The sequence below is a fragment of the Sander vitreus genome, chromosome 4 (assembly GCF_031162955.1).
Source record: "Sander vitreus isolate 19-12246 chromosome 4, sanVit1, whole genome shotgun sequence".
Taxonomy (NCBI): domain Eukaryota; kingdom Metazoa; phylum Chordata; class Actinopteri; order Perciformes; family Percidae; genus Sander; species Sander vitreus.
Genome location: NC_135858.1, coordinates 12,339,433 through 12,365,690, shown reverse-complemented (window position 1 = coordinate 12,365,690; position 26,258 = coordinate 12,339,433). Strand labels below are relative to the sequence as shown.

At 41.3% G+C, this 26,258-nt stretch overlaps 3 protein-coding genes across 4 annotated transcripts; 1 reads left to right on the top strand and 2 right to left on the bottom strand.

Annotated features, from left to right (window-relative positions):
- Positions 1-13,776: 13,776 nt before the first annotated feature.
- On the bottom strand, positions 13,777-18,782 carry LOC144516217 (sorting nexin-6). Its single transcript, XM_078247424.1, has 14 exons — positions 18,547-18,782; positions 18,002-18,112; positions 17,757-17,864; positions 16,831-16,891; positions 16,552-16,676; positions 15,709-15,792; positions 15,549-15,623; positions 15,416-15,446; positions 15,123-15,210; positions 14,972-15,011; positions 14,801-14,887; positions 14,561-14,650; positions 14,295-14,360; positions 13,777-14,170 (listed from the first exon to the last, which is right to left on the bottom strand). The coding sequence occupies exons 1-14, from the start codon at positions 18,550-18,552 to the stop codon at positions 14,033-14,035; spliced, it is 1,110 nt and encodes a 369-aa protein (XP_078103550.1). The 5' UTR covers positions 18,553-18,782; the 3' UTR covers positions 13,777-14,032.
- Positions 18,783-19,017: 235 nt separating this feature from the next.
- Positions 19,018-20,592, bottom strand: LOC144516216 (dnaJ homolog subfamily B member 9-like). The gene is made up of 2 exons (XM_078247422.1): positions 20,033-20,592; positions 19,018-19,394 (listed from the first exon to the last, which is right to left on the bottom strand). Exons 1-2 carry the CDS (start codon positions 20,268-20,270, stop codon positions 19,087-19,089), a joined length of 546 nt encoding a protein of 181 aa, XP_078103548.1. The 5' UTR covers positions 20,271-20,592; the 3' UTR covers positions 19,018-19,086.
- Positions 20,593-21,203: 611 nt separating this feature from the next.
- Positions 21,204-26,122, top strand: zc3h10 (zinc finger CCCH-type containing 10). 2 transcript variants are annotated; one of them, XM_078248338.1, is made up of 3 exons: positions 21,204-21,419; positions 21,902-23,105; positions 25,152-26,122. In XM_078248338.1, exons 2-3 carry the CDS (start codon positions 21,963-21,965, stop codon positions 25,662-25,664), a joined length of 1,656 nt encoding a protein of 551 aa, XP_078104464.1. In that variant the 5' UTR covers positions 21,204-21,419; positions 21,902-21,962; the 3' UTR covers positions 25,665-26,122. The 2 variants fall into 2 exon arrangements, with proteins under 2 accessions (XP_078104464.1, XP_078104463.1); XM_078248337.1 differs by having other exon boundaries at positions 21,820-23,105.
- Positions 26,123-26,258: the final 136 nt, after the last annotated feature.

The window sequence follows — 26,258 nt, the reverse complement described above, 5'->3', positions numbered from 1 at the left end:
TCTTAGTCCCTCCCACCGAGGAAGCACGGGACAGACGCGAGGAAATCATGAATGGAGAGAGGAAATGAGCAAATGTGTTTTAGAGGGATGAGACGTCCTTTCCTCTGAAGCGTCACATGAATTCGTCAGCTGTATGGGCGGAGTTAGCAACCCTGCACGGCCTCCGGGAAGGTTGCTCTCATATCCTCGCCCATAGATCCCCGATGCTCGCTCCTCGGTCGTCAGGGTAGAAATGAGGGCTTTGAGACGGCCTTCACGGAGGAGGGACAGAACAACTTCCGGAGCGAGGAATTATCAAATAAGGGTTATGAGATGTGTCTCACACTCTAGTCCTCACCAGTTCGTCGTTGTACCTTCAGTAGTCTATATCCACGATGTTCCACTTCCGGGATTTCTCTCGTTCTGCCGGAAATTCCGACGAATGTCACTCTTTTCGGAAGTTTGTTTTCGAATATCTGTTACTTTCCGCTTTCTTTGTGTTGTAATTTTAAACTCTGATCGATTTATGAGAACTATGGTTAACTGTTCCTCAGATCTCTGCAGGGTAAATCCAGACAGCTAGCTAGATTAAAAACAACCTTGTTATTGCTTGCTATACATGTTCCACCAAAACAACTTCCTTCCCGACGCTTAGCACCGCCCAAGACGATTTTGATTGGTTTAAAGAAATGCCAATAAACCAGAGCACTTTTTTTTTTTTCCCATCACACAATGCTGTGTGGATGAGCCAGACCCTCCTCTGCAGCACTGTGGAGAAAGGTCTGGCAATTCAAGACTATACCTTCAGTGGTAAACACTCCTCAAACCTGTTTGCATCCTGCTAATTCGTATTTTGCTCTTTGCTTGTTTCATCTGCTTGTCTGACTTATTGTTTTGTTTTTTTCCTCTCAAGCCCTGCCATGTTCCACCTGCCCGTCTGCCTCGACCAGCCTTGGCCTGGATGTCTTCACTCGGATCCCTGCTCACAAACCCTGAGAACCGGCTTCCTGCTCCCACGCCCAGCTCCCAAGTTAATACCCCTTTTGCAGTTTTTCCTTGTTCTTTCTTTCTTTCTTTCTTTTTTTTCTTTTTTTGGGCCATTTCTGCTTTTACTGGATGGGAAAGCTGAGATATGAAAGGTGAGAGAGAGGGTGGAAGACATGCAGGAAAACCGTCACAGGTCGGACCCAAACCCTGGACCCTCTGCGTCGAGGAACAAACCTCTGCATATGTGCGCCCGCTCCACCAACCGAGCCAATGGGCCACTTCCTTGTTCTTTCTTCTGTAAATAAACTGTTAAAGACCTTCCAGAGTCTGCATTGTGAGTTCAGTTCTGTTTTTGAGCATATGCTTAACAGAGATGTATCTGTGTGAACCAACCTTGAACCAATACTCCTTTCCTCAGTTGCCCTTTTCTTATCCATCTCATATCAGAGAAATGATTGTAGCAATTGTTACAATATGTACTGTATATACTCTTGTATGTCTCATTAAAACTTTAGAACATTGTTGAACTAAACCCTGCTTCATGTCACTTTGTTCTCTGAGTGCACGTAACTGCTTTCATAGCCAACTCACAAAGGTAAAGCCAGTAGATGATAGGATACGAACCACAAAACCATCGTGATTGGATTGTTTCATAACCCCTTGGTGTCAGAAGTGGGATCCTTGACTGAAAATCATTCCTCATGGGTCTGCCTCTTTCCAGGATCTGTAAGTGTAATTTTTGAATTACTCAGAGGAGGGGTGTTTCCTTCTCCTAAATATTGTGTACAACAGATACGGTGCTTTTTCTGTCTGAGATAAAGAAAACTGTAATGTTTCTCAGTTTTGAACTGTTATTTGCAATTTGCAAAAAACAAATTGTAATTTATCAAACACCCTGTGCAGTTCAAGTATTTGAATAAGTTGCTTTTCAACAACCTTTTCTAAAACAAATTTAAAAAAGAGAGGTTTGGAAATAGGCCTGTAGTTCTCTGGCAAGGAGGGGTCCAGGTTTGGTTTCTTTAACAGAGGATGAACAATAGCCTGCTATGTACCTGCATCTCTCATGCAGCATGATAAATGCAGGTACATGAGAGATGCAGCCAGTGAATGGGAGAAGTGTAAACCATTATCGAATAAAAGTCATCCTACACCAGTTAAACCTGTTGCAATGCTATTTCTAATCAGAATTCCAAAGAAATTTAAATGGGAGATGAGGATGATAATTTTTGCGCAGATGGTTTACAACACACACACACGCTGTATATACTGACAAGAGTGACAGACCTGCCTGCCAATAATGTGGTTGCTCTCTGATGATGGATTTGTTTCACTCAGTGCCTCCACACCATCAGTTAGAGGAAGGAGAAACTGCCTTCATCAATGTTATTTTTTTCATCTATATTCATATCCTTATTTGTATTCACTTTTTACACAGAGCAGATTAGGGAGCTTTGTGTGCGTTTCTGCAGATCATTGTTTTAGATGAAGAGGTGGAGGACTGCCATGGTGTTGACACCAATTTGTGTCTCCAGGTTGCATTAAACTACCTCCTGTTTTGTTTTTCTTAGTCGTATTAGTTTATGTACTCATTTCACACATAACACTTCATCCATGTGTATAGTTTTCACATTGTTTGATTATATTTAATTTGTCAAATGTGTTTAAACAAATAAATACTCCCTTGTATATTTACTATTTTCCATATTGCTACTATTGATTATGTTTCAACAGAGACAAATGATTAGATTAAGCCTAAAAAGAAAAATGTGTGTGTGTGTGTATGTGTGTGTGTGTGTGTGTGTGTGTGTGTGTGTCTGTTGATATACTGTAGTACAGTCTACAGCATTGTTAGCAGCTCTGTGAGGCTATTTGGGCACAGTGCTATGAGCTAATCTCAACATGCTAACATGCTCACAATAACAATGCTAACATGCTGAAGTATAGCAGGTATAACACATATATATGGGTTAATGGGTATAACATGCACCATGTTTACCATCTTAGCTATTGTGATAATTACCACTAAACGCAAAGATCAGCTGAGGTTGAGTTTTTCAGGTATTTGTTCATAAATCAAAGTATTGGACAAATTACAATTTGGACTTGATATTAGTGAAAGATGAAAAGTCACAGAATCACCAATGTTATTACAATTCATCCTGAGGGGGACATGAATATCTGTACCAAATGGCATGACAATCCATCTAACTCTTGTCAAGACAATTCACTAAAAACCAAACATGTCAAAGTTTCACGCTAAATAAAATGTCAGCGATCACCAATATCATTAGGGCACATTGTCTGAGAAGAACCATTACAACTTCTTTGTGCCATTCCACCCAGGAGATGTTGAGATAATTCACTAGATAAGTGAAACTTTTGCTGGAGGATCACCAAAGTGATCTGGGGACAATAAAGGTGTGTACAAAATGTAATGGCGATCCATCCAATAGTTGTTGAGATATTTCAGTCTGGACAAGAGTGGGAACCAACTGACAGACCAGCGATGCCATCTCAAGAGCCACACAGCTAACATGTCTTAAACACTTAAGTTAAGATACCACCCTTATTTTTTGTAAATATACAAAAGGGCTACTGACAGTATCAATCATCATTTATCTTTTGCTTGTGGGTGCAGTAATGATGGCCACCAATAGTACTTCAAATGTGCTTGTGTAGAACCACTGTTGTTGTTTTCCTCAGTGCTTTTCTTGAGTGGAGAAACTGTTAATATCAGCACAGAGAAAGCCCATTCAGACAAGACTGGACACAATCTCCCTCATCATTCATTATCTCCCTCATCATTCATTATCACTGAATGATGATTTGCTCAGCTGTCTGACTTTGATTAATAATCAGCCACTTAAAAAGAAAGAGCTGGATTCTTTAAAGATGGCCCAATTAATTTCCTACTTTCAGAAAATGTGTTTTTCTTTTGCTGTTTAAGTTATACTTCATCCTTCTCCCCTCTTTGCCTGTCCTAACCACCTCTCCTCTAATTTCCCCTCACTTCTTCCACCTGTACTGTTCATTTTCTGTTCTACCTGTTATACAAACGTCACAAACATACACAACAGACACGTGTAATGGTGGAGAGAAAACAGGAGCGTGGCTGGTAAAGCTCATTAAAAATGTGCTACTGTGCTCATCACTTTGAATGACTTTGTTCCCTCTCTCCGTGTCCTTAGTGCTCTCTATAATAGGTGCCCTACTAAATGACACATCTTGATCCACTGAGAGAATTTTTAAAGTATGTTTGTTCATGAACTTGCCTTTACTGCTACAGCACATGCCTTGCTTCTGAGTGTCCTTAATGTGTTTGTTGTAGAGAGGAGTAAAAATGAAAGTAAAAAAATGTAGCCTATAGGTCTCGTGTCCTCTCCTTTGTCTCAGCACCTTTTTTTCTATAGATGTGCTGTAACTGCTGTAATAAGCAAAAAAAAATGTTTTATCGGGTTCAGCTACAAAGCCTTCTGTCTTTTCTCGGCTCAGCTGAAGGAGACAGAAAGAAGAATCGCTGCTCAGGCAGTAGCAGAGAAAAGCAGCACAGTCTCTCCAGACACAAGTACAGGACACAGAGATGTGAACAGGCTCTTCCTCTGAGATTTTAATACAACTTATTTCCAGACTGTGCTGTAATGTAATTTTCTCTGTCTTATTATGCCCTAACCTTTGTGAAAAAAAGTCAAGTTTGTGACTAATGACTTGTCTTCTTTCATGCAAGGCTTCATTTTAAAATGCTGCTCTTAGCATATGAAATAGTAGATAGTCTTGCTCTGGCATACTTAACAAACCTTATAAACCCCTACGTCCCTTTATATGCTTTAAGTCGACCTCAACAGGCAGGCCTCTTGGTTTCCAAGAACTAAGAGAAATCCTTTAGGAATCAGAGCCCTTTCCTACTGTGTCCTTTATTTATTTATTCTTCTTGTCTTGTAATTTTTAACCAACCTTTAATTCCTATTGCATCCCCAGCTGTCTGAGGAGGAGGGATGTATCCTTGAAAATGCCTCTCCTGAGGTGTCTTCCAAAGTCATGTTTTTTAATGTGTTTTATTTATTTGTCTTTTAGAGAGCTTGGGCTAATATGATGGCCATTGTTAATGTGCCTTTTAAAGCCATTTTGGGCATCAAATGGGATATTGGACAATACAAATAAACTTGATTTAACTTTGCTGAGCAGGGTGTCCTCCAATAATATGGGTGGAGGCAATGATAAATCACAGAGTCTAAACAAGCAAGTAGGAAGCACAGAGACAGCTGCTGACTCCTCTCTGGTTCTCTCCATGATACTTTAAAAACCTCTGTCCCATCTGTGTGGAAAACACTAGTTATTTAAAAATCAGGGAAAACTATACAGCGGGTGCTGGCAACAAACACTTAACACTTCAAAAAGTTTGTCTACACACTTAAAGTTGTGTGACCTTACTTCTTTTGTTTCTTTTTCTAAATATAAATAATGTCTAATACACGTACCACATAAGATTTTTTTGGGGCAAAAAAAAAAAATTCATCATTCTGAAACCAGAACACAACAAATGTTGAAGATTTTCAATCCTGCCTAGCCTAGATGCCAGCTGAACTTAGCCCCGCCCACAACATTTGAGGTCGAACCAGAGCTGTTGGGACCAATCAAATTGTCAGGTGGTCATGATGGTCAGATGATCAACAGTAACTGAAACTGCCGTCTTTGCCTTTTCTCTGTCGAAGCCTGCCTTTGATTTGCAGCTTCTGTGACGTCTGTCTGCGTTGCTATGATTGGTTGTAGGTGTATCCAATTGAGCGCAGAGGCATTTTCTTTAAACCACTCCCTCCTGGTTGGCCATATCCCATCTGCATTAAAAACTGCTGTCATCAGACCTCTACTGAAAAAACCCACCCTGGATCCAGAAGTTCTCTCCAACTACAGGCCCATTTCCAATCTACCATTCTTATCAAAGGTTCTGGAAAAAACAGCTGCAGCACAACTTCATCATCACCTCAAATGCAATAACCTGCTTGAAAAGTTTCAGTCTGGTTTCCGCCCTGGCCATAGCATAGAAACAGCCTTGGTCAGGGTCACCAACGACCTCCTGACGGCAGCAGATACTGGTTGACCGTCTCTACTCATCCTCCTGGACCTAACAGCTGCTTTTGATACAGTAGACCACAACATTTTACTCCACCACCTGCAATACACCATTGGACTCTCAGAAGATGTTCACAACTGGTTCATCTCATACCTGACTGGCAGAACCAAGCACGTCGCCCTGGGCAAAGCAAAATCACACACCCATAACGTCACCTGCGGTGTCCTTCAGGGCTCTGTGCTGGGCCCTACCCTTTTCTCCATCTACAGGCCATCCAGGCTGGACTATTGTAATGCACTCCTCATCGGGATCTCTGGCAAGAGCATTCAGAGACTACAATACATCCAGAACAGCGCTGCCAGGATCCTGATGATGGTGTGCAAGCATGATCACATCACCCCCATCCTGAAATCTCTTCACTGGCTCCCTGTCCCACTCAGAATAGAATACAAGGTCTCCCTCCTCACCCACCAGTGCATTCATGGACATGCCCACCTTTACCTACAGGAACTCCTCACCCCCCAGACCTCATCACGCACCCTCCGGTCTGCAACCTCAAACACCCTCCAAGCCCCTAGAACCAAGCTCTGCAGCATGGGTGATGGGTGATAGGGCCTTTTCTTCCGCTGCTCCGAGGCTGTGGAACACCCTCCCTGACCACCTGAAGGCCCCACAGACTACAGACGTTTTTAAACGAAACCTAAAAACATATCTTTTTAGAAAAGCTTTTTACTAAATGTATTTTATAGGTTTTCCTTTTTAACTACTTTGACATTAACCTTCTTTTAATTTATATTATTATATGCTCTGTCGCACTTTGAGATTGCTGTAAATGTAAAGTGCAATACAAATAAAATTTATAATTATTATTATTCTTTCCTGGTTCGGTTGAAACACACCCCCATAATCACAGCCCAATGGAGCAGTATCAGACTCATATTCTGACTAGAATCTCAGTATGAGATCCTAGAGACACTAACTCCTGCCACCTAAAAAGAGGCAAATATTTATGTTACTATTAAATAATGTACATTAGGTGGGGTAGGAATTTGGCATGAACAGCATCCAAAAGACTGAGGGGAAATGATACAAAGTTAAAGTTATTTGAAAACCCTCAAAGATTTGGGGCTTTTGAGGAAACATTCGTGGCTGGAGCCCCAGAAGCCACCCCCTCGCTCCGCCCCTGTATCTAAGGCGTAGCTGTATTCATTAGAGGCAGTCCAAAACATGTCATTCACCCCCTGGAACACATTCCCATAATCTGTTTAACATTACATTGTATTGTATTGTGTTATATTACATGGAATGACAGACTATTGTGTCTATTGGACAAAATGAGCCATTAATGAATATAAAACAATGCTTTTACTGGTAAAATGATCAATGTGATGTCGCTAATGGAGAATGCACCTGAAAACTAAACCTGTGCCTCTTATAAAGGTGTAAAGGATAAAAAATATTAAATTTGCTTAAAATGTTTATAGAAGAGAAACTTTCTTTTTGCTTGTACATTGGTTTGTGTTCCACCAAATTATTAGTTTCTGCAGTCACACAGTAATTAATATCTGAAAAACAATTCCATATAAAATCCACTCTCATACACTTTCATTATGCCAAAAACAGTACACAACAATTTCACTATTGTCCTAAGAGAGAGAAGAATTGTTTTCTGCTTGCTCAGCTTGTTTTGCTTGTCTTTTTTTCTCCTCTCAGCTCTTGTTTGCTCTGCAGCAGGAAGGATCTGATTAAAAACACAATCAGCACGACGGCAGGCCCCGTGTTTTCTAATCAAACCGTAATGGGAGTTTACCATGCATTATCTCGTACTGGCATTTAATGAGACTTTAGCATGCATTATCTCAAAGTGAAATTTAATAGCAGTATCCAGGGGGCATTCGCGATCCCATCTGTATCTTTTTGCCAAGTCTGAGTCAGAGGAAACAGAAGCAGGAAAGGTGAGGAGAGACTTGTCTTGAGCTACGGCGTGGGCTTGGATACATCCCTGCAACAGATGCTGAACCTCTGGTTGCTGCAGGGCCTGGGACGACTTTCCATCTGGTTGCTTTGCCCTTGTTGTATGTTTGTTTGGAATATCAAGGTGGCATAGTGAGCAGAGAGTCTGTCCTTCAACTACTGTGGAAGGCCCTGGTTTGAGCCCCTTTGGCAACAAGCATCACCCCGCTGAGGTGCCCTTGAACAAAACTGTGAATCCTGTGCAGCTCCAGGGGCTCAGTAAAGTACAGTAGCTGATGGGTAAAAAAACAAAAAAAAAGACTTTCTCTGGTGATCAATTGCTTTTCATAGAAAACATCATCATCAAAGAAACAACAAATTATGCAAAAAAAAAAAGTGTCCTTTTGTTCTGCAGAGTAGCAAAGACCATCATTGGACACATCCTTTTCAGTTCAAGTAAAATGACAGGAAAGGGTTTTTTTTTTAGATTTTTATTTTGGCCTTTATTTGTGACAGGACAGCTTAGACATGAAAGGGAAGAGAGAGGGGGAATGACATGTAGAAAAGGGCTACAAGTCGGAATCGAACCCGCGGCCGCTGCGTCGAGCACTGACCCTCTCTATATGGTCAGAGCTTTTCTTAGATCTTACTGATTTTCCCAAATGCAGACCTTTCCTTGTAGTTGTGAGAAACAGAAAATGTACCATGTGCCAAATTCTTTCACCTCCGCCATTTTGCCGTGGTCATGAGGAACAACTGTTAGTATAACAATAGTATTTTATAGTAACCACGTGTCATCCCATGCAGCACACAGTGTGCTGGTTACGCTGTTGGTGATGGAGAATGAAAAGGGCCACATGTTTAAGACATGTGACAGAATGACCTCTGGAGTGGAGAGCTTGATTGGGTGTGCGCTTCCTGGTACTCTGGTTAAAGCTGTGGTGGAAAGATTGATGAACAATTGATTTTACTCTAATGGGTGCATTTGTATCTGTGTGGGTGAGTGTGCACTCTGAATTGTGCACTTGTTGTTATTCACTGTACTGTGCCTTTGCATGACATAACATAATCACTATTTCTTAAGTAATGTGTTGTCTTCCTTAATATTTAATTGGAGCATTTCATGGTAAAAACAATAAATTATGTCTTGAAATCAGGTGATGGACAATTTTTCCTCCTTGCCGCATGTCTCCTGTTAGTGTTTTCCATGTTATGTCATGACCTGGCTCAAAGGTATGACAAAATGTGGAGAACACACGTTTCCTCAATTAAATCAAATGTATTTAAATAAACAAAGGTAAACGTGCTATCAGTTTATCAGTAATGTGTGTAGTGTATGGATGTGTAGCAATGTTAGAACGCAAAAGTAACTTAACCCAAAGTCCAAACAAACCAAGCAACCTTGAGGAGGGAGAGAGGAAGAGGCCCAGGCATTCCTATGTATGGACATGTGAGCAGTCAGTTCATACAGGTGTCAATCATCAGTCCTTATTAGCCAATCCCCAGAGCCCAGCAACCAAAGGGACTTAATAGGTCTTGAGGCCTAGGAGCCGTCACACAGTTTATTCAGAGAACACTGTTGTGTATTAAGAATGTCAGGAAAGTCATCACCTCAGCATGTCTCCCTGTCCAGAGGTTTGCTGCTGACATTATTTCTGCAAACCTAATTACCATTATCATGCCATCACCCGCAATCCCTTCAACGCATGGCAGCAGCCAGTGTGAAAGTATTAATATTTATGGCTCCATTCAGTAGTGAAGACAGAAATGGAGTAAATTAGCAAGTCTAATGCTTTGCAATGCTGAAAATACTGCAAGGGGGAGAAAATTGATACAATATCCACTATCTAAATCATTGGTGGAGAGCTGCCATTAGGGTTGATTTTAGGGCTGAAAGGCTCCATTCTGTAGCATTCACCTTATATGCATCTACCTTGTGCTGTGGTGCACATTCAAAATGGGCTGTGACTTATAAAGCTGTATAAACTTCAGCTGGTTATGGCATCTGCATTATGGCATTTGTCTCTTTCTCTCCCTCTCCTCCTGTCTCATTCTCCATCCAACAAACTTTTAATGAGTCACAATCTGTGTACGGCAGTGATTAGATTTAATGAGGTGCCAACAACCTTGGGTTGACTCAACTCAGCAGCAACACACTCTCTAATTTGGAATAGAGCACAGTCGAGCCTCGGACCATAGAAGCAACACGCAAGCAAATATAGGATTAAGGCTCTCAAAGTTTTTTGTTTTTATTTCAAGACCCGAGTAATTGGCAGGGATGTCAAGTCTCGAAAGTTGGAAAAGGAGAAACTTTCATATTAGCATTCTGTAGTCAAATGTAGTTCTTGCAGCTTCCCAGGAATCTGAGATTCTCAAAGATATCAAAGTTGGCTGTGAAGATGTAGAAGAGCAATGTGGATGTTTGAAGGGTGAAGCAGCCCGGCAAAGAAAAGACAGAATTTCTGATCTTTTACCACCATCACATACAGTTGTATTGGGCAAATTAACCAATTTGTCATCAATATCCAATGTATGTTGAATTTATTTTTAAGTCATTAGTTGCTTTTTGTGGCCAGATGTTGCAGTTCATGTAAATGAATAAAATTAAAGTAAGAAAGTACAGTATGAAGACCTAGGTGCACGCAGATACATTATTTGCTCCAACAATTTCTTAATTGATTCTTGAATTTTTTTTGTAAAGATAAAACATGCCCACTTTAATTTGTGTGACATATGTTACCAAATATGTATTCATTAATTTATTCCAGCAACATATAAATCAAGCAGTACAGATTTATGACTAAGGACACCAAATATTATTTTAAAAAATCCACTTTGGCCTGACTCCATATTTTTTTAATCATCTAACAGACTGTTGTACTCATCAAACTGGTGTGGTGCAGCTTGGTTGGGACGGCTAAGGCCTTTGTCACACTATGTATTCAGATAAGCTATTGGCTTCACTTCACACTCAACAAGCCGGTTTCTGTCAGGCCATAGGGCGGTGTGCTGAGTGCTGCCTTTCCACCAATAATGAGCTACTTTAGCAGATTACCTCTAAGTGCATGTTTTCAATGGGATGCACACTCACTCACACACACACACTCACAGAGCGATGCCATGATCTCTCCGTCCTTGATCTGGGTCATGCTCTCAGCAGTTGAGAAGTGTGTGTGTGTGTGTGTGTGTGTGTGTGTGTGTGTGTGTGTGTGTGTGTGTGTGTGTGTGTGTGTGTGTGTGTGTGTGTGTTCACCACATGTGCTAGTTAGCTGCTGCCGCCCCGAAATGAAAGCACCAGACATGTGGTTCCCCTGTTGTGAAATTCATCCGGTACAATGCAGTTACAAGCAGCAGGGATGGGACAGTCACAGCTTCAGATAATAACAGAGAGAATAATGTTGCAGTATATATAATCCAGAGTTTTCCATTTGTGTTTTTTTATACTGTAAGTACAGCATAATGCATTTAGTTCATCATCCCACTCACCTCACAGGCTTGTATCCAAATAGGGTTTTTAGATTAGTAGATAGAAGCCTTCACACAAAGAAGTAAAACCACAGAATCATTAAACTGGTCCATAAACTTCTTACATTTAACTTTTAATGTGGCTCATTAAAACCAATAAACCCCATAAATGAAGTGCAAAACCTAAATGGTGAAATTGCTGGATTAATGATCAATAACTGTACACTATAAGGAGAGTGAATGTCTTTTTGTTACTACCTCTACAACATAAACTGGGGTATAAAAAGCTAGACGGCAGTTTCAGTGAATAGAAGGTTATCTGATTATAAATATGAAATTAGCTTTTCCAAAAAATTAGGAGATTTGCATAGGATGCAGTGTAAAAAAGCTCAAGCTACTATGGTACAATTGTTGGACTAAAACAAAGCAAGTTCCTACAACAGCTGTCTTCGTTTTTTGAAGCAGTTTTTAAACAGGTCAAGCCTAATACAGTATTAGCATGCATGCCTGGGGACTACTGCATTTTGTGCGTATTTTTAAGTACACGGCTTTCTAGGGATGGCATTGTCAGTCTGTTAGTTGGTCTCTCTGTGCACCACTTTGGTCCAGACTAAAATATCTCGACAACTGATTGATGGATTGCCATGAGATACTGTATAAACATTCATGGTTCCCAGACGATAAATCCTAATGACTTTGATCCTCTGACTTTTAGCACCAACAGCAGGTCATAATTTCAAATTTCCAATACTTGGGTTTATGACTGTACTTTCAAAGCATTATACCTGCTTAACATCTGCATGTTCTCAGCTCTGGGGAGTTTACTCCCCGGAGTCCTTATGTTTCTTTTTCCCAGCATATTTCCTTGGATTAGGATGCCACCAAGATCTTGGTTGCATCTGTCGCCGTGGTCCTGCTTCACTACACCCTGCTACGCTCTGTGGTGTCCTGCTGTGCCACGCTACATACTGTAACGCCCTGCAGTGCCCTGCTATGACATGAACTACTATGACTACCATTTTCTAGTCACTGTTCCATTATCTTTATTGTGACTATTATTGCCACTGTTCATCACATCCCCAACCGGCACCGTCAGACACCACCTACCAAGAGCCTGGGTCTGGCCGAGGTTTCTTCCTAAAAGGGAGTTTGTCCTCGCCACTGTTGCACTATGCTTGCTCTTGGGGGAATTACTAGAATTGTTTGGACTTTATAAATTATAGAGTGTGGTCTAGACCTACTCTATCTGTAAAGTGTCTCAAGATAACTCTTCTTATGATTTGATACTATAAATAAAATTGAATTGAATGTTAGCAGTGACATTGTAAACATGTGTGGCTGTATAAACTCTATACATGTGCATTGTTTTAAGACCAAGACCAAGTAGACAAGATAGTCTCTTTAAATGGATAAAATACAGTGAAAAATAAAATATTTTTTGTTGTGGTTTGCAAGCATTGCGGAATCTGAGGCTGAGGAAGACTGTAGTTGTGAGGGTGGAGAATACAGACATAAAATATCCCATAATGTTCCAAGACGAGGATAACATGTGCCATCTAATGCCCAGAGTAGGCCGCCTTTCATTTTAACTAAGACTATACCAAAAGATTCCATTCATTAATTCATTGTTTGGGTGGGCACTCCATGGCATGATTGCCCTTCATCTACTCCGTCATTGTCAAATGAGCTAAACCTCCTCTCCAACCTCTCTTCTTATGAGAACAGTCATCTATCTCTCTCTAACTCATTCCCTCAAATGGGAACCACTCCTCCTTATTCACCCAACGGAGAGATTACAGGCTGGAACAGATGAGATGAAGCGCACAGCAGTGCTGAGATATGGACCTACAGCAGCAGGCAGAGAAGAGGAGGATGATATGCTTATGTGCAGAAATGAGTTAAGTGCGTTGTTTTGTGCTAGACCTCACTACAGGTTTCACACGATCATGGATAATAGAATATTGTAAGATTGTAACAGATACTCACAAAGCCAGAATAGTTTCAAAAGCCAAACAAAAAGCCAGCACAGTGTCCTTGCTGCCACGTCCTTGCAAGAGCCGTCAAACCAGCTGATTAATGATCCAGAAGTCTCTCTCTCTCACACACACACACACACACACACACACACACACACACACACACACACACTTTCGGAATCAATTCATCACACTTTATTTTGTGTGACCCTGGCTGCTGTGGTGGCTGGAGAGGAGCACAATACACTCTCAACACAACCGCATGAGTGTAGTATAGAACAAACACACACACACAATAGCCTCACCAGATGACAAGTCCACTGCTAACAAATCAAAACCATCATTTCTATAGGGTCTTTATTGGTATATGAGTGTGATTGGGGAGAGAGTGAGGCAAAGTAAATGTGTGTACAAATTATAGGGATGCTGTTTGATTATCAGGAAGGTTTCCCTTTCACTTATATTTCTTTATTTACACAGGATGTAATTGAATCCACTAGCATCAGCAAGCATCAGAATACAGCACAACAAGGTGAAGGACACGTTTGGGTTATCCCATGCTATGTTTAGACATACTGAGGATGCTTCATTGAGAGATGGGTCACTAGGCCATCCCTCTTAAGGCTTGCAGGTGCTGGTTGAACTGCTCAGCACTTTCTTTGGCTGTAAGCAGCTGCTTTTCACACCACTGAACCAGAGTCTGCTGCAACATTTCCACACGCGTACCCTGGAACCGTGCAATCTGGGAGAGACACATCACATGCATGTTAATACATACATGAATGTCAAAAGGATGTTACATGACACACTGGAGATGGGTGAGCTATGTGGAAACAGAGAATCCAGTTTTAAATGTGATGTTTTACCTCCTGTTTAGCCACTCTACAAATGTGATCAAACTCCATCTCCGCTGCTTTCTTCACCTCCTCCATCTGATGAATAGGGGGAGCATGTCATCATAATTATATACTTCATACAGATTATATTTGCATCTAACATCCTCTCATCAGCTTTCCAGGTCCATACTGCTGAATCACATCAGCAGAACGTTACTGACATCTGCTGGTCACAAGAAAGCATGTACATCTGATCTAGCAGTGTGTTCTTGTGATACATGTGTAGAGGCACTCACAGCAGCCTTCTTTACAGGCTTGGCTTTCTCTGCATTCCTTCTGGCAGACTCCAACTCCACTAGTTTACAGGTTCTCCTGAAGAGCATCTCCTGCGTTGGACATAATAATCGTGTTACACACAGGAGTATTAGTCAGAGGTTTCCGTGTGACATGTCATATTTCAATAGAAGGCCAGGATTCAAGGTAGATGGAGAGACAACATGATGAATGTAAAATGACTTTAGAGCCAGAAGACACACCTTTTCTGCCTCCTGGTAGCGTGACTCCAGGTCCAGGCCTAGCCCAAGAGTGCTCACGTTGTTCTCAGCAACACTTGTCATATTTTTCTGCCCACACACAAGCGCATTATCTGCATTGTATTCGGCAAAGCAATCATACATTGCTATGTAAATATATGCCAAACAACTTACCTTCATAGAATCAAAGACTTCTGATAATTTCACACAAGCCCTGCAAGAAAAAAGTGATGTCAATGTGTCTACATTTATCCCGCTGATTTATCGTAACTGGTATGCAATATTCAGAGGCATTGACCTGGGACCAATGCTATTATTGTCTCACTTAGAGAAAGCCTGTTTGTCAGCGTCTTCCCCTGGTTCCACACAGAGGTGCAGAGCAGCTGAGAAGTGGCCACAGGCCACTGCTATTTCTGTAAACAAATTAAACATGGAACACACACTGACATCAGTCTTGGGACAGATAGAATTTGCATAGTAATGTGGATGAACACTAATACACTTAATATCCTCCTATGGATTCCAACTGTAGAATCTGTACACAAATAAATCCTAAATAACACCAACTGATGAGCACGTCCTGTCTTTCCTCCCGAGCTTGAAATAAAGTTTGCTTACTTTGCTCAGTTTGCACCACATCCAGGAATCTCTGTAAGGAAAACAAAAGTTCAAAAATCACACAGGACAGTGTGTCTGGTTGTGTGACAGAAGAAGAAAGGGAAGAGGAGAAACACACAGGTGGCTGGCTCACCTCAGCTGCAGTCTTGGCACAGCCGGTAAGAACAAGGTTATGATCACGTTCAGTTTGAAAGAACTCATCCACATCCTGCAGACACAGACATTATGGTATAAAACCAGACATACAGGTGTAGAGGCTGTAAATAGTGTTTGTATGAGTCCCAGTTGTGTACCTTATGGCCTTCTTTCCTCTTCTCTTCCACTGCTTGACTCAGCCGGTTGAAAATGTTTTTCCTAACTCTCTGTCTGCCTGGAGGCTAGACACAAGGACACAAATAAGCTTGGACATTTTTCAAGTTAATACTGTTCAAGCATAGCATATACAGCATATGAAATCTTCCCAACATGAGTGGAAGCCTAAAAAAAAAACAGATCCACAATAAAAGCTGCTTATGTTCAATACACAGCATTCCAGACTCGATGAAACTCAGTCTGACAGGAAAGAACTTACTGTATCATCAGCAGGATCTGAGACACATCCAACACGGACACAAACTCAGGCAGTTTTACTCAGTGTGTGTGTGTGTGTGTGTGTGTGTGTGTGTGTGTGTGTGTGTGTGTGCGCGTGTGTGTGTGCATTCTTCGTAAAGATACTTTTATCTTTATGATTTACTCTCAATGCTGTTCATATCATCCTGTTTCTCATCAAAACTGTGTATGTGCCACATGCAGCAATACTCCCTTGTACAGTCTGACAACAGGAATATTTATAATTATTTACACACAAAGAAATTATAATTTTAGCTATCAACTGTTTATTGTTAGACAGTTAACTGGTAACTACCACTAATGTACAGTATGTTGGATATTCACAGGGCAACTTCCTGGTGTGCAACTCACATCTGTCATATGAATCGCTCCATTTCCTCTTCTGAAACCATGTCAGTGAAAGTTTAACCATTTATTATCTGCCTCTCTCGTAAAAAGGTATCATGTTGCACCCTTTTGCGACGTCAATGCCTCGTTAAAAAGAGGATTTAAAAAAAAAAACAGGCTGTTTATTTGTGTCCACTTACATCTGAGCTGGTCAGAAAGATCTCTACAGCTTTGTTTTTGCTGAGTATGCTGTGTGCAGCAATCTGCTGGAGGAAGGTTTCCAATGCTTTACAGTACGGCTGCCACTCTTCTAAACCAAGGAAACCTGCAGGAAAACCATCAACATTTTGATCATCATCAACACCTTTACACTCACACAGTGCAACAGACAAGAAATGGAGAATATATTTGGTTCATTTTACTTTTAAATCTAAGTTTAATCCATTTTTTTTAATGGAGGTGGTCTCAGATGTACTCACCAAGCTGTTTCATAACCTTGGCAGATGCATTCACCTGAGCCTTTGCAGGAAGAGGAGGAAACTTGAAGAAAACCAAAGTACAATTGTGTTACTCCATATTGTTTGTCAAAGCAAGATTTCATTTTATATATATATATATTTTTTTTTTACTATTTTTTATTAGGCACTTTGCCTCGGAGAGAAACATAAATAAGGTTAATGTTTTTTTAAATACATAGTGCTTGGATTTACAGTATGCACACATTATTGCCCTGGATCACATATTACACAGCATGTGCTTGTGTAATACATGACAAACACAACCCCACTGCACACACTGTAATACTAGGAAGTAGTAGGCCTATACAAAAAATACTTCCTGGTAGGAAACTTCTTGAAAAAAAAAAACAACATGCAATCAGACCACAAAGCTTCTACTTCATTTTCTTCAGTACTGGGGCCAGCTGGCAGAATGGCAGCACTAAAATCAGCTTCCTGACTACAAAGAAAAGGAGGATGTAAAGAATGGAAAGGAGGAAGAATTTTAAAAAGAAACAAAGTGCTCCAGTGGTTAAGTCATTGAATGAAATAAACATGTTGGTGTTTGATCTTCTCAGTTACAAAAGCACTGTGTTACAAGAACACATAAATCCATGTTTAACCATGCATGTTTAACTAAAATCTGCAGTTTAGCTCCAATTTAGAGCACACCAAATTCAGCAAAAGTGACGCTCCAGTAGGCAGTTAGAAAAAAAAGATAACATAGAGCAGCATGTACACTTCCAAAAGGAAGTTTTCAACAGCTCCACAGAATCCACATTTTGCTTGGCCCCTTTACTGACGGAGCATATAGATATTCCAGAACTAATCTTTGTTATTGTCAGAAAAGTGTGCATACGTTTACAAGTCAAATAAAGTATTGTGCGCAGATGAAATAAAGTACTGACTATGACTCCCTGTATCCCGGGCACATCCTCCTGAGAGAACAGGTGCTGCTGCAGCCATTCAAAATCATCATAGGCCCGAGCCACATGGTACTCTCCTGTCCCAGACAGCTGGCACAGACAAGAGAGACATGTCATTCGTGCAGTCTGTTTTTGTGATACCATAATTCAAACAAATCAACTGGTTTTCTGCATCTAGATCTAATGTTAGCTTCCACTAAATAACAAAAAATGAATTGTTTTCTCACCTTTTGAGATACAATTAGGAAGGTAAGTGAGTCCCCATCTTTCAACACCTCTGTGACATTGATGTTATGACGATCTACACTCAGAGTAGATGTCACTTCATTCACTTCTTCCTGTGTTCAAAAATGTGGCTAGCAATTTTATCAATACAAAACTAGGAGTGAATTCACATTATTATTAACAATAATAATAGAGAGAGATGTAGCTCAAAGTGCTTTACAATAAAATATAAATAAAAACGCAACAGATTACAACAAGGGCAAATAGACAATACAATTAGACAATGAAAAGACAATAAAATATAAGTGAAGGTAAGCAAAAAGAGACCATTAAGAAAAAACATAGTTAAAAAAAGAATAAGAAAAATAAGTGACATTAATTAAAAGCCAATTTAAATAAATAGGTATTTAGCTGTCAGTTTAAAATGTTCACAGAGCCTGCATCTCTTATAGCTCTTGGTAGGGTATTCTTATGTGGATGTCTCCATGGAGTAAAAATCACATGACACTCAGAGGTTGTCATAAAGATCATTTTCAGGCATACTTACCATCATTGTCAAGTTTGTAAGTTGATGATTCCAGTCTGTCTTTTAAAAGCTTTGTAATGCTTAAATCTCTGTTTATCTCGATAAAAGTGTATAAAGCTGTAGAGATCTTTTTGTGTTGGCTTTAAAGCGCTCACGCTCCAACTGCTGAAAAGGCACAGGATATCCTTTTAGGTCAAAGTGCACACTGGTCCTGTAAGAAATGGAGTAAAACAGTGCCAGATCTAAAGTGCTGCCTCAGGAAAAAAAATTACTAAATGGTGTGTTAGTCAGTAACTCAGGACCTTTCGACACACCCACACAGAAAAAGTGGCATAACGATCCAATCAGTTTCCCCAGCTGTCAACCTTACAACCTCACAAATCTGTAAACAACCATTGAACTTACAAGCTATCCCGTAAAAGAGGCAGAACACACACAGCTACCTATTTAACGGAAGTTCTACACACTGAATACAAGACACAGACACTGACATAACAATTCAATATGGAGACTTTATTTTCAAAGACAATACATTAAAACATTACACTGGATATCTAGTAGCTAGTAGTAGTTTTCTTCAATTTCATCCTCATCGCCAAAATAAAAGCTGAAACCAGGCCCTTCAAAAGTGTGATGTTCATATGGCCCATTCTCATCCTCCCCATCCTGATGAAAGCTCCAGTGGAAGTATGACTCCTCCACAAAGGGACTATCATCGAAGTCATGGAAGAGGTCTTCAAAACCGAAGTGGAAGCTTGTCTCATCGTGTTCATCCTCAGGGTCAACAGAGGCCTCATTTTGTAGGAAAGCCTCATGGCCCACACTGTCATACAGCCTCCTCTTCTCCTTGTTGGAGAGCACCATGTAGGCTAGGGGAGGAGCAAACAGAGGTATTAATTTTACTTTGGTTGAGATAGAGCAATTGAAGTAAACTTATGTGCAAGTTCATTAGGTAAACCTAGCTAGGTAAGACAGTCCTGCAATAACTTCATGAAGGTTATAATGTTCAGTTTTTCTTGAAACCTTTAGAGAGATGTTGATTCAACTTTACACTTATTTTCAGAGGCTGTAGTCGGTGGTGCTGTAGTGGTGCTGTTAAAACTGTATTGCATTTACTGTATACAGTGTTATTCATATATTCCACCCCAATTATGTTAACAAGGGTAGACAAAATATTTGAAAAAAACACTCTTTGTATAAAGTATAATGCACAATACAGATCAACAGCACTATAAACTACTGCCTCCAAAATAACTACAAAAACTGGAGTTCAACCTCCATGAAAGTTGGATTGATTGCAGGGCTGTTAATTTAGACCGCATCAGTAGCCTACAAGCTGTGTCTGCCTTAAAAAGCAAACTGACTGTATTTATGAGGCCTATTAAGATAATACATAAATAATTAACTAATCTTTTGAAAGTGATAGGTTACAATTCATTTAACTTGTGTAAACTACATACAATATAGGTTATATAAAAAGGTTCCGTGTGTTACTCGCATGATTTACCTTCAGCTATCTCTCTGAAAGTCTTCTCTGCATCGGCGCTTTTGTTCTTATCTGGGTGGTATTTCACGGCCAGTTTGCGGAAAGCCTTCTTTACCTGGCTGTCAGTTGCTGCTGGCTCAACATTGAGAGTATCATAGTAATTTCTGATCGACTCTGAGGCAGCAGGCAGGGCTATAGATAAGCAGAGCAGCAGGACCACGCAGGCTTGCATCCAGTGGAAAACACCTTGCACTGCCATGCTGGCGTCTCTGAGCACAGATGAGGAGCTTAGACGCAACTGTTACACAAGTTATATGGAAATACAGCTATCTTGCGGTTTGACAGCTCATGCTCATATGCAGGGTACATACGGCTATGGACGTACACACGTCAGCACTCAGCAGGCCTGCATGCTACTCTGTCCAACCCGATGCACAGAATAGTTTACTTTGACTCAGCTGACAGCTTCGAGACTCATTATGTTAACGCCTATTGAGCCGACGTACAACAAAACGTGGTGGTAAAAGTGTATCAAATGAAATGTAACCTCTGCCACAGGCCACAGCTGTTATTTCTAAATTAGCTCACCGTCGTTTAGCGATTGGACTGCCGCCTACTGTATTCTCTTAACACCTTTCAACCGTGTATTAATGAATTCCCGGTAAAAAGAAAAAAACTGAGAGAAAACATACTACAATGCAATTTAACATTATCGCCACTAGAGGGCAGAAAAGTACAGATTAGACGGAGAGGAAGAATCAGAATCTAAAACAGAGGTGTGGAAATTAAGGAGTAAGATATGTCAATGGTAAGAAGTAGGGGAACAAAATGGGAAGAGTATACGCAGGCTGAGAATTGGCAACCTCAACAGTAGGCTACACTTTTCATTATAGGAAAAAAATCCAACGGGTCTTTGTGATTTGTGCCAGGAGGCTGAAACAGTTGAGCATTGTTGTGAATGTACAACATTTACACAGGAAAGGGAGAAAAAAAAACACGGTGAACCAATTACAGGAGATTATATATAAGTATATTAGAGTGTGGAGACAGTGGCCAAGAAATGAAAGTGTTATTTTTGTTTTTAAGAGCGAGTGACTGGACTAGAAAGACGTGCTAAGGGAGAGCAAAAACCTACAGGGGGCAGTAATGCAACAATGTGGATGCCAACTGCCGTTAAACCTTAAAGAAGAAGAGGAAGAGGGTTGTCTTCTTCGTTGGTCGTGAAAGATGCATCACGAAATGTGGTAAACAACAGCCCCGGGGCCTCGAGCAATTGCCAAAAGTAACACATGTCTGGTTGCTGTTGTAAGCAGAAATATCTGTATACATTTCACTGAATCAGACCAGGGCGTTTAAGCGTGGGAATCCCTCGGCAATAATCTGGATCCTGCTTCTAGGTTTCTATTTGGTAAGACAACATTAGCATTTAGCCACTTAGCTAGCTAGATAACGTTCGCTAGCTGATATAGCCTAACATGGGTAAGCTTAACCTTACTTATTCATGTACATGATGTAACAGAGTGTGCTTTATTTACCGACATCTACCCTATGTATTCAATTTAGCTTTGCATTATGTACATTTTTCGTTATTTTATCAAAGCGCTCGTCTCGCTGGCTGCTGCTCATCCTCCAGTGACGACAATAACAACAACAACAGCAGCGCTACGTTTTATTTACCAGGTTTTGTCATTTCAGCCTTAGCCATATCCAGTTGGACCATAACAGTTAAATTCCCTTCCAGGATCTTTCATATCCATATTCTCTTGTACTTCTAAAGCTTAACTTGGGTTTATGTTTTTGTCTTGCAGATCTTTGAATAGAAAATTGCAGTACACCAAAGAAAAAAAGCTATTCATGACTTCATTACCTGTGTATGTGAATGTTTGGCAGGTCACGTCCGCCCCCCTCACACACATGAGTGCTGTTTTCTCCTTGAGCTGGGCCAAGCGCCATGCCTGACCGTGATAGCTCCTACCTGTCAGGTGGCGGTGGAAGTGGTGGTAGTCTGGGTGAAGAAGGAGGACCTGGGTCTGGTTTGGCAGGAAGCTCTGCGGAGGGCAGAGGGGGATCAGGAGGAAGTCTTGGAGGCAACGGCTCTGGGAGCATGGGGGGAGGAGGGGCGCTCGGAAATGGCAACAGTTGTGGGAACGGTGGAGGTGGGGGGCAAGGTGTAGGACTGGAATTGGGCGGTGTCTGCAGGGATTTCATACGCAATGTCTGCAAGAGAGGAAAGCGCTGCCGCTTTAGACACCCAGACTTCAATGAGGTGCCAGACTTGGGAGTGCAAAAGAATGAATTCATCTTCTGCCATGACTACCAGAACAAGGAGTGTAGTCGCTCCAACTGCCGCTTTGTCCATGGATCTAAAGAGGATGAGGACTATTACAAGAAAACAGGAGAGCTACCCCTCAGACTAAGAGGGAAAGTGGCAGCACGACTGGGCCTGTCCCCCATGGATCTCCCACATAGCCGTGGGGAAGTCCCTATCTGCAGAGACTTCCTGAAGGGAGAGTGCCAGAGGGGCAATAAGTGTAAATTTCGCCATGTCAAAAAAGACTTTGAATACGAGCCATCCAGGGTTGGAGTGGGTGGTGTTATAGGGCCAGGTGCCAGTGGAATGGTGAATGCTGGGGGAGGGATAGGTGTTGGAGGAGGAAGTGCCTGTGGAGGAATGCAAGGACTTGTCGGAGGTGGAGGTGGAAGTATTATGATGGGGATGGGTTGCCCCAGCCTGGGTGGTTGCAGAGATCCAGGTATCACAGGAGTTGGGGGGGTAGGTGGAGGTGGGATGAGCACTTGTCTGTCCGTAAGTTCTACAGGGCAACGGCGTTATGACAGGAGCTCATGCTCAGTATATGACCCTCTGCTTGAAAGTGGGCTTTTTGATGCGAGCTCCCTGGAAGCGTCTATGGACCACACTGCTCTACAGTTGAAGAGGCGGCGGTTGGAGGGGCTGCGCCTGGCAGATGTCAGTGGAGGTGCGCACTATGAGTTGGGATTACAAGCATCCTTGCCACCCCGTCCTCTGGAGTACAGGTTCCTGGAGGAAGAGAACTCCCTGCTGAGGAGGAGAGTAGAAGAGTTGAAGAAGCAGGTTAGAATGAGCGATTTATAAAAACCTATTTGAAACTTAAATCAACTGTTAGGCGTTTCCCACATGAATAGCAGTTGTATCAGTCAAATTTAAACATGTTTGTATTTATGCAATATGCTTTGTTTTTTAAACAACTAATAACAGATACAATGGCGTGCAAAATAACAGCCACCTTTGACAGTATAATGCAGTGAAATACAATGTGTTAAAGTCTTAAAGGTCCCATGACATGGTGCTCTTTGGATGCTTTTATATAGACCTTAGTGGTCCCCTAATACTGTATCTGAAGTCTCTTTCTGAAATTCAGCCTTGGTGCAGAATTACAGCCACTAGAGCCAGTCCCACAATGAGCTTTACTTAGGACGTGCCATTTCTGTGTCTGTAGCTATTGAGGAGGAGAGAGGGGACGGCAAGGTGGATGGTGGGGGCCTTGATCAACTGCCACTTTGCTCGTTTGAAAGCCATGATGTCTCTCTCTCGTGGGCGGGCCATATTCTTTGGGCGGGCAAAGCAGAGAAAGGGGAGGTAACCTTGCTCCTTATGACTTCATAAGGAGCAAGATTCCAGATCGGCCCATCTGAGCTTTCATTTTCTCAAAGGCAGAGCAGGATACCCAGGGCTCGGTTTACACCTATCACCATTTCTAGCCACTGGGGGACCATAGGCAGGCTGGGGGAACTCATTAATGTTAAAAAACCTCAAAGTGACATTTTCATCCCATGGGACCTTTTTAAAGCTTTAGTGCGTAACTTTTTTTTTGGGGGGAGGTGCACGGTCACGGGAAGGCTTTTATCACAGTTTTGTTGTCATTACTTAGAATTCCTCATTGGGGCGGCAGAAACAACGCACCATAGCTTTAACAAATAATTGAATTTGATAAGCTCAAGGTAGAATTTATTGTAGGCTGTTGTATCAGATTGCATTATATTGTCAAATGTAACTTACTTTGTATGCTTCCTGTACTGAATTAATGAATATGGTCCTTTCACATGATAGTGCCATGTAAAAGTCAAATTCAACTTTAGTCACAAGCCAAGGTCTTGTATTATATATATGACTGCCAAATCACAGGCAAAGTAAATATCCCTTGAGGGCTGTACAGTGGAGATTTTAACAAAGCAAATCATTGTCATCCAACACAAGACTTCTCATCTAAAGTTACCAGAGCATCTGAAGACCAGCATATCAACATCTTGGCTGGATGAAATGGAAAAGCCAACTGAACTACAACTTGCTATTAGGGCCGGGAGTTTGAAGTATTTCTGAAACAACTAGCCAATCGATTGAACAGAAACTATTATAGCGATTATCATTTAAGTCATTTTTCCAAGTAAAAAATATGGTTCCAGCCTGTTTGAGGTTGCTGCTTTCTTTGTCTTACTATATGATACTTAACAAAATATGTTTGGCTTTTGGACTGTAGATAAGCCAAAACAAGCTATGTGCAGACATGACCTTGGGTTTGGGAAAATTCAAATTTTTTCATTATTCTCTGACAAAAGCTGAACCTGTGTTTTGAACTTAGGTGGCGGGACTACTTTTTATTGACATTTGGTTTACAGACTGCTTGTAATGGGAGAGGAGCAGTGTCCCAGACACTTCAATAATGAGATGTACAATTTTTTTATGGACTTCAAAGGTTGTTTTTTTTCAGACTGGAGGAAAGTTGGTATCACAGATAAAACAAAGTTTAAAGTAGTAGTTAGAAAGTTATAAGAGTTGGCAGCATGATAGATTAATACTGTAATGAATGCACTAAGGACCCTAAACAAGCACAGAGATGTCAGAGCTGTTTTAAATCCAAGGAGCAGCTGACTTGAAAGTGTTTTTTCATTACAGTCATATGACTAAAACCCTAATGAATATATTTGGGCACATTTAAAAAAGAAAGGACATTCTGCAACATCATTAGACACGGACACACTCTGTGAAGAGTAAATTCAATTTTTACAAGAACTTAATTTCTGCCCGACAAAGCCAAAGTTTTAGCAGTGGACTTTTATGGAGCCCAGTCTTTTTTTAATCCATGTCTCATGTGTTTCTCAGGTTTCAAATCTCATAGCCACAAATGAGGTTCTTCTGGAGCAGAACGCCCAGTTCCGTAGCCAGGCCAAGGTAATGACGCTGTCTTCCACTCCTGCACCAACTGAGCAGAGTCTGGTGCCCCCTGTGGGTGCAATAAGTTCCTACAATCATAGCATCGCCCAGACTCACACCACCCTGAGCAGCGCTGGACTGCAGCCTCGGCCTGTCACCCAGCAAGACCTAGTAGCTCCTAGCGGCGCCCCTTCAGCGCCCCAGACTAATAGTGCCCCACCTACAGCCCCTCCGCCTCACCTGAACCCTGAGATCACCCCCCTCTCAGCTGCCCTTGCACAGACCATTGCCCAAGGGATGGCCCCATCTGTTTCTATGGCACCTGTGGCTGTATCTGTGGCACCAGTGGCAGTGTCCATGACGCAGCCTATGCCTGGCATCACCATGAGTCACGCCACTACCCCGATGGTGTCGTACCCTATTGCGAGTCAGAGCATGAGGATCACCACTCTGCCTCACTAACTGATTAAGTGAAGGACTGTAGTACCCACAAGTCAGACTTTAGCATCATTAACTGTGATTTTTAACGTAGATAATCTTCTTTTATGTGTAGATTCAACTGATGATGGAACAGTGAAGTAAAGACACTTGTACTTCTCCACCAGAGGGCAGGATAAAGACACCCACTCTGTGTTCTGGGGCAACATTACAAAGACATTTTTCATACAGACTGTCTGACCTGTGATCAGTTTGTGTACCAAAGGCAAACACAGGCACCAAAAATGGCAACAAACTGAAAATATGTGAGGTCATCCATATTGCTTGAACCATTTCCACAACACTGCTGTGTCATCCTTGTGGGGACAGGAAGACTTTGGAAGCAGTTTGTGTTTATATTTTTGTGGATTGCTCTGGTGTAAATTAACTTTGGTACTTTGCTGATTGAAAAAAAATAATAATAACAGCCACTCAACAGTGAATCTTATGTTATCTGTTACTTTGTTTCTCCAGTGCACAATTACTTTTCTATACTTAGTTCACACAGGTAAGGTAAATAAGTCATGCAGAGAGAGACAGTTTCTTGTGACAAATGCTCATGTTTACATATTGCTTGAG

Excerpts from the sequence above, each read along its gene's own strand:
- LOC144516216 (XM_078247422.1), bottom strand. The coding sequence starts at position 20,270 with ATGGCAGTGCAAGGTGTTTTCCACTGGATGCAAGCCTGCGTGGTCCTG. Across the intron at positions 19,395-20,032 it reads TTTCAGAGAGATAGCTGAAG|CCTACATGGTGCTCTCCAAC; the intron begins GTAAATCATGCG and ends CTCCTCCCCTAG.
- LOC144516217 (XM_078247424.1), bottom strand. Across the intron at positions 17,865-18,001 it reads TCCTAATTGTATCTCAAAAG|CTGTCTGGGACAGGAGAGTA; the intron begins GTGAGAAAACAA and ends TGTCTGTGCCAG. Across the intron at positions 15,447-15,548 it reads GTGCCAAGACTGCAGCTGAG|AGATTCCTGGATGTGGTGCA; the intron begins GTGAGCCAGCCA and ends TTTTCCTTACAG.
- zc3h10 (XM_078248338.1), top strand. The coding sequence starts at position 21,963 with ATGCCTGACCGTGATAGCTCCTACCTGTCAGGTGGCGGTGGAAGTGGT. Across the intron at positions 23,106-25,151 it reads TAGAAGAGTTGAAGAAGCAG|GTTTCAAATCTCATAGCCAC; the intron begins GTTAGAATGAGC and ends TGTGTTTCTCAG.